This window comes from Condylostylus longicornis, unplaced genomic scaffold, assembly GCF_029603195.1.
Source record: "Condylostylus longicornis isolate FDR11 unplaced genomic scaffold, ASM2960319v2 ptg000016l, whole genome shotgun sequence".
NCBI lineage: Eukaryota > Metazoa > Arthropoda > Insecta > Diptera > Dolichopodidae > Condylostylus > Condylostylus longicornis.
The window spans coordinates 1233299-1242048 of NW_026577985.1; the positions used below are offsets into that span (position 1 = coordinate 1233299).

At 28.3% G+C, this 8750-nt stretch overlaps 1 protein-coding gene across 1 annotated transcript; it reads left to right on the forward strand.

Annotated features, from left to right (window-relative positions):
* Positions 1-927: 927 nt before the first annotated feature.
* Positions 928-8413, forward strand: LOC129605873 (piggyBac transposable element-derived protein 4-like). Its single transcript, XM_055515869.1, is given in 4 exon segments — positions 928-1074; positions 1077-1412; positions 1530-1695; positions 8355-8413. Coding segments are annotated over 4 exon segments (708 nt in total).
* The last annotated feature ends 337 nt before the right edge of the window (positions 8414-8750 follow it).

The following is an 8750-nucleotide window of genomic DNA, read 5'->3' on the forward strand; positions in this document are numbered from 1 at the left end:
TCATCCTAAATATATGCAACCCTGGAAATAGTTTCGTGTATGAATAAAAATAATTTTAATAGTGTGATAACAATACATAGATTGTTTTTGAAAACAGTTTTTCAAAAGTACTGCAATAAAAACCTCTGGTTTGACCCAACGTTATTTTTAGCGACCGTATTGTGTATACAATAGGTAGGTTATGTGATGGCAACAAATTTTGCATATCGAGTTTTCGGTGGGGGTGCACTTCTCCATAGTAGGGAAGTGTAAATAAACTATTTTTAGCAACCTGTCGGTCTGTCGGTCTGTGTGTGCACGCGTGTATCTCAAGTTTGGCTGAACCGATTTTGATGAAATTTTATATGTAAGTTTATTTCCACCATGGCACGGATTGACCAACTTTTGGGATATATCAGGCCTTGGGAACTGCACTTTTTAGCGCGTCTGTTTTATATTTATGAACATTTTGAAGAAAATATCCAACCGATTTACTTGAAATTTCATGTATGAGCTCAGCTCGACCGTCCGCGAAACCTCCTAACTTTTGGAAGAAATCAGGCGTTAGCAAATGGAAATTTACTACGAGCCAAATATACATTTTTGCGTATATATAAAGAGAAATAATCGACAGATTTCATTGAAATTTAATATTTAAATTCTTCGTATTAAATCAATGAACATATAAATTTTTTGGAAAGATCAGGGCTCGAGAACTGATCTGCGGGCCGATTTTACATTTTGCACCATATCTACGGAACGAATTGATGGAATTTCTTGAAATTTGATATTTGAGTTCTGGTTGTTACCGAAACTAACTGCCGAGCATTTCAGGGAATTCGGGTAGCACAAAGCGAAACTCTACAAAGGCCAAATTTACATTTTTCTAGGTATGTTAACTATAAGCTTACTAATGTCCTAAAAAATCATGCAATTTTCGGGGCATGTATGACCGGGCGTAGGTTTGAACAGCTATTGCGTTGCTTACATTGTGAATCCGTACCAAATAATGACAGACTTACTAAGATTTCCGAACTTCTGGAGCTTGTAAATAGTTCATTTCAAACGGCATATAAACCTGGAAAAAATTTATGGATATAGATGAATCTATGATGCTACGTCGAGGGAGACTAAGTTTTCGGCAATTTATAAAATCAAAGAAAAATAAGTACGGAATTAAATTTTATGAATTTTGTACACATGATGGCTATGCTCTAAATCTAGATATATATAAAGGCAAAGTAACACATGAGGTATCTTCCTTATCTGTAGTAGATTCTGTGATTATGAGACTAATGGAATCATATTTATCGGAGGGCCTTTCATTATTTATGGATAACTACTATAATAGTGTCGGATTGGCCAATCGATTACTTAGTTTTAAAACTCATACCACTGGAACCTTACGTACCAATCGCAAAATGAATCCAAAAGTAATAATGCAAAAAAAATTTAAAAAAGGGGAACATATATGGACAAGATAGGGCAACGTCTATATTAGTAAGTGGAAAGACAAGCGGGATGTGCTTTGTATCACAACGGAAAACCAGCCCAAAATAATTGACGTGCAAAATAAATATGGTATCGCGAAGAAAAAGCCAATAGAGATTGCTAACTATAACGTAAATATGCATAGACAGATGTATGATCAAATGATATTATATTATTCCTCCCCTAAAAAATCTATCCGTTGGTACAAGAAGGTTATATTCCATTATATTTTTTCTGAAATCAAATAGAATTTCCGAAATACTCAATCGTACAAAACGTCACGCACATTTTTGTTTTGTTTTCTTGATCTGACATTTTTAATGTTGGGCATGAGTCAAACCGGGCATTTAAATTTTCACTAAAATTAAAAAGAGACATATTTATTTTTACTTTTGTGTTTCTACTTCTCTTTTCAGCATCGGGTGTAATTCTTTTTTTATTTCTTCTGTCAATAATTTTCATAATCTCATATCTTGATTTTTTTATTTGCTGAATTCCTATGTAGGCTATGAATGCAAAATTAACAAAATTTATTGCACTCATAGAGTACATAGGAATTCCTCTTATAAAGGGAGATTTTGTTAGAAATTTCAAAGTAAAAATAATTTCATTGAAAAAGGATTTTCAGGTTTCCAGGTTCTACTCTCTATTAGGCAGCTATATACAATTTATGAAAATTTATTGGTTATCGTTATGGTTTCAATATTATCCGTAATTTGTAGCCTCTTGCAGTAATTAGTAAAAAACATAATTTTGGAGACATATGTAGAAAAAATTTAGTGTAAGAATTACTCATAGTTTCTGTGTCATCTCGTCATAGTAGTCCACTTTTAGAGAAGCTTTTGTATGGAGTCTACTAAATTTGCACAGAATTAAACGGTTGATATTTTTCTAAACTCGTAATGCATGTAGTTCTTATATATGGAAACCTAATTTTAATTTTGCAGTTTTTATTTAAAGTTTTGAGAATATGCCAAACATTTTTGAACGCATAAATAGTCTAACTTTCTATTAAATTGGAACAAAGGAAAGTCCGACTTGGCATAGGTTTGTAAATATCTTTGAATATATTTAAAAAATATTATTCGCATATTTTCAATAAAATATTGTTTGCATTGAGAAAATGAAGCATTGATTGAAATTTTGACGAGTTGACGATTTTTAAATTGTTATGAGTTAATTTTCTTTAATGCCCATATTTATTTGATGCTCTTGCAGCGTTGCGGTTAAAATCTGCCTTACATAATTCGCCTTAACAATTTTTATTTCAACTCCAGTTGTTTTTTTTATTTTTGATTTTAATGTTAATTTTCAATATTAATTTTCAATTGGAATATACAGTTCCAGATAACTGGAAATAAGTATTTTTATGCTGTTAAAGGAGTTTTTAATAAACGCAGAATTTTGAACATAAATGTCTGTGTAGGTGCATATTAAATAATTAATTTACTTATGTTTTGTAATTGTTCGTAAAAAATAAAATTTTAAAAAATTATTTTATATTTTGTTGTATTTAAAAACTTGTACAAAATAGTTTCAATTTGAAATTGAATTTTATTAGTTTAAAATTCAAATTTTTCCAACTTAGTTACCTGAAAATTTATTCGTCTACACTATCATTAAATTAATTTGTTCTATATGTTTCAAGTGTATATACGTACTTTACATAAATGTGTATAGATTTAGAGATAATATATTTTATGTATTACAAAAAAAACAAATTTTGAAGTATGTACATACATATTTAATTATTTAAATTGTACCTAATTGAGATGGCTGATTAAAATATTTAGAATTCTAAATAAAAATCACATAACACATAATATCAGTATACAGCAATATACATTACATACAATTTGAAACATTCTGTGTTTCATTAATTCATCTACAATATTTTAGACATACAAGATACAGTAAAATATAGTACTGTTTTTAATTATACATATATGTATACGATAACTGTGCGGTTTAATTTTTGGTTTAGAGGATTTAGTAGTTCAATTTTTTTAACTTTTAATTTCAAATGTTCAGCTAAAAATTTTACATAATGGTTAGAGGGCGTTAAATTACTCAAAATTATAGACATAATGATATCTGATGTGTTCATATTTGCATAAAATACATTCATTAAGTAACAAAAAAAAGTTTTATATCTTCGTACGTATTATAATACTAGTATTTAGAATTGAAATGAAGAAAATTTTCGACTTTCCAGTGAACTTTTCCTATCGATTTTATTGACAAATCTTTACAATAAAATGTAGGCGACCATCCGATTTCAAGTTCATGAAACCAGATATGAGTATACTGTGTTGATCACAAATGAGTTCTTAAAACTTAAAATGGACAGCTGTATGTGTTTTTTAATTAAACCTTTTTAATTGTTTAAAAGCTTTATATTATAATTATAAAAAATATGTAATACAAATTTCATTTTAATATCGCAAACAAAATTATAAATCGATATTTCATTTAATTCTCTAATCTCTACCTAACAGAATCTAGTTAACGAAAAGTGTTATTCATTTAGGAAGTAAATCTTTTAGAAAATCTAATCTAATTTCAAATTTAAAAAAAAAATAAAAACAAAATCTGATGTGGTCAGCACATAACCGACAGCAATGTATAATATTGTCTAGTTAAGAGAAAGTATTACAAAAGATTATAAAAACACATTTTAAACACTTTTTTTCAATTTTTGTGTCGTTAATAAGCTTTTAGTTAACATACCTAGAAAACTGTAAATTTGGCTCTTAATAGAGTTTCGTTTTGTGCTACCTGAATTCCTTAAAAGCTCGCCAGTTAGTTTCAGTAACAACTAGAGCACAAATATGAAATGTCAAAAAATTCCATCAATCCGTTCCGTAGATATGGTAAAAAATGTAAAATTGGTCTCAAGTTTAGTTTTCGAACCCTGATCATTAGAAAATGTATCATCCGAATTCCCTGAAAAGCTCGTCAGTTAGTTTTGGTAACAACCAGAGCTCAAATATCAAATTTCAAGAAATTTCATTTATCCGTTCCGTAGATATGGTAAAAAATGTAAATTTGGCCACCAGTTTGGTTTGAGCCCTGATCGTTCCAAAAAATTATTGCTTTAATACTCCAAATTTAAATATTAAATTTCAAGGAAATCGATTGATTATTTCTCTTTATATGGGTAAAAATCTAAAATTGGCGCGCAAAAAATTCAGTTTCTAAGGCCTGATATATCCCAAAAGTTGATTAATCCGTTACATAGTCAAAACAAACTCACATACAAAATTTCAACAGACAGAAAGACAGACCGACACCTCACTAAAAATAGTTTATTTACGCTTCCTTACTACAGAGAAGCCACCGAAAACTCCGTATGCAAAATTTGTTGCCATCACATAACCTCCCTTATTGTATTCAATGCTATCGGTAAAAAGGGAGAACTTTAATGTTTATCATAATTTAATCAAATTTTATAATAATATTTAAAACAAATGATCTCATTATTATATATTTATAATGTAATATAAATTTTTCATAAAAAACTCAGATTTTTAATACAAACAAATATAAAATCATTTGGTATCATAAAATCTAATTCTAAAAAGCACAAAAAAAATTCAGTGGAATTCCCAATAGATTTATTCTCCCTCAACAAAAATAAAAGCAAATAAAAAAACAAACCTCAAAACAGCGTAACTTCATATTTATTTTCTCATGTGTTAACTTCTTATATGATTCTACCAGTTTTTACCACATTGCGTATACAATAGATAGGTTATGTGATGGAAACATTTTGAAGAAAATATTTAAACGATTTACTTACAATTTCATATATAAGTTTCGCGCGACCGTTTGCGAAAACTCTTAACTTTTGGAGGAAATCAGGCATCAGCAACTGGATGTTTACTATGGGCCAAATATACATTTTTGAGTATATAAAGAGAAATAATCAACCGATTTCATTGAAATTTAATATTTAAATTCTTCGTATTAAAACAATGAGCATAGTTATGATAACTATAACCTTACTAATGTCCTAAAAATTGGAAAGAAGTATTTAACAAACATTTTATAACATTCTGTAACACTGATCACCTCAGATTTTTTACTTTTGCTACCATTTACATACTGTTGTCATTTGAAGGTAAGTATATTGAAGTGAGTATATATTTTGAATATATGGATGTGTAAATTTTACACACATTATTTATTTGTTCCTAATATAAAATTTAATCATCAAATTTTAAATAAATCATTTATTAACATTCGAAAAATACAAAAATAATACACACATATCCCTGAAGAATACCATTTAAAAATCAATATTATATGCATATGCATATTTATATAATAATGTGCGTAATTTACAATATAAACGTACATATAAAAAATTTTAGGCCAAAAAATTAAAAATTAAAGAATACAAAAAAAGTGACAATTTATCCTGCAGTATAAATTTGATCTGACAATAAATCTTTTTCGGTTTCTGATTTTGTGTTTGTACAAAAATAGTTATCATACATTTTTATAGGTTTCATATAATTTTTTTGTTTCTGACAATAACATCGACTATTGTATATGATGAAAACAAATCAACATTAATGCAATGAAAAAAGTAAAGATTAATAAAAATTGATAACCTTGTAAACCGAAACTTATATATGAAATTTCAAGTAAATCGATTGAATATTATCTTCAAAATAGTCAAAAATGTAAAACAGGCCCGCGAAATGTCAAGTTTTCGAGGCCTGATACATCCCAAATGTTGATCAATCCGTACCATGGTCGAAATAAACTTACATATAAAATTTAATCAAAATCGGTTCAGCCGAATTTGAGATATACGCGTGCAAACACAGGACGACAGACCAACAGGTTGCTTAAAACAGTTTATTTACACTTCCCTACCATGGAAGAGTGCGTTTCCACCGAAAACTTGGTATGCAAAATTTGTGGCCATCACATAAACTGCCTTATTGTATACACAATACGGTCGATAGCAATTAACAAATTCGATCTTCTTTAAAATCAATCATTATTTTGGCGCCATATAAAACCATTCAGATTTACCAAAAATATTTTGTAGTAAAACTAACAATTTTTTGTATATAAAACATATCATTATTACAATTTTACGTAGGGAAAAATATAGTATTTTACTGCATGTATACGTGACAAATATACTACATTATTACAGTTAAAAAGTCGTGCGGATATAATAAATGGTATAATTTAATTTTAAGAGTTTAAATTTTTTTCACACAATTTTCAAGTCAATAAAACTGACACTAAATTCCACAATTATTACTCTAATAATTAAAAAATATATAATATATAAATAATTGAATAACGTGATAACAACAATATCTTAACTTTATTGAATTTTATTGTAATTTTTATACCCTGCACATCGTGAAGGGACATATATATATATATATATTCTTGCTCAGCGTAAAATTTTGCGACGATTTAGACATGTCCGTTCGTCCAACCTTCATCCGTCCGCCCGTCCGATCGCACGATAACTTAAAAACGAATAATGCTATCGACACCAAATTTGCACAAGTTTTTTATTTTGTGCCAATGACAAACATCCAACGACCGTTCGGACAACGGGTTTGGGTAGCTGCCATACAACTCAAAGAGGTTTTTTTTTAAATATTTCAAAAAGTAATAGAGATAATAATATCAAATTTTGCAAAGATGTGTTTAATTACACTTCACATATGTGAAAATTTTTAAGGAATGGCTGCACTGGTTTGGGTAGCTGCCATAAAACTCCGAAAATTAATCTTAAAAATTGGGAAAAATAATAAAGTCAGATTATGAAACTCGGCAGTCGTATGTCCAGTTTAAGGTCAGATATATTTCTGAAGTTTCGGTCGAATTGCTTGACAGGTTCGGGTAGCTGCCGTACAACTCGGAAAGTTAATTTTAAACTTTTGGGAAAATATTAAAGCAGATTTTAAGTAACTCGGCCGTCGCGTGTCCAATTTCAAGTCATATATATTTCTGAAATTTTGTTGAAATGACTTAAAAGGTTCGTGTAGCTGCCATACGACTCCGAAAGTTAATTTTAAGTATTTGGAAAAATATTAAACCTAGATTCATGAAACTCGGCAGTCGTGTGTCCACTGACAGGTCAGATATAATATCCGTGAAATTTCTATTAAGTGGTTTGACAGGTTCAATAATTGCATTAGCAATCAAAGTTATTTCTAAAAGTTGCAAAAATAAATTTTTAAACTTAGACTGTCATAGAGCAGGATATTATTTAGTTGGTTTATAGCGACTGAAACGTTTTTACTTGTTATAATTAAAATTTGTTTCATGTACTTGTATTAAACCATGTAACGTTATGTAAATTCAAAAATATTTTAGAAAAAGGGAATAATTGCTTGATCAAAACGCTGGATTTATACCTAATATTAAGTATTGGTTTTACGAACCTTTCGTTTAATAAAATCAACAATTAGATTAAAAATTAAGATCAATAAATTTTGAATATAATTTATTTAGATCGTAAATAGTAAAATATTTGAAAAAACTTTGGTAGATTAAAACACATTCTGAAACTAAACTAATAGAAAGACAGAAACGAAGCTGACGATTTTAATTTTAAATTAATTAGCACAAATTCATCTTCGTTCACCAAAGTCACGCAGAAATTATCCTATAAAAAGGTCATCAAAGAGATTAAAAATTATTTTAAAATTTTTTTTGTAAGATTTGTAAAATAATTTATTTTAATATTAATTTTTAAAAAATTTTTGTTTAACACGATAGTGATTAATGAAACACGTTTTATGCTTATGAATTGTTAATTTTAAATTAAATTGAAAAGTGTAAAATGGTGAATTTAAATTTCATTTAAATTAAATTGTAAAATGGTAAATGGTGTTAAATGCTTCATATATCAATATGGAATCACGTGAAAAATAGGCTATTTCGTTTTTGTACCTAACATTTTTTATTAGGAAATTTCTTTTTATGTAGCAAAAAAAATTTTGAAAGTAGGGTGAATATCTGGCTGAGATATGCCATAACTTTGTCGCAAAAAAAAAAATTTGGTTTTATTGAACATTAAAAGTTTAAAGCTTTCCTACTGTTTTAAAGTAATATAGCATTTTTTAAGCATTAAGTCTCGAAACTTTGGTCTTGGATAGTTTAAATAAAATCAGTAGTTTAATCGATTTGTGTCAATACAACGAATGCCGAAACTTTTTCTTGATTTTGAGATTTTCCATCAGTGTTATTAGTCGTCACTAAACAATTTTTATAATTTTACGTCACTTCAAATC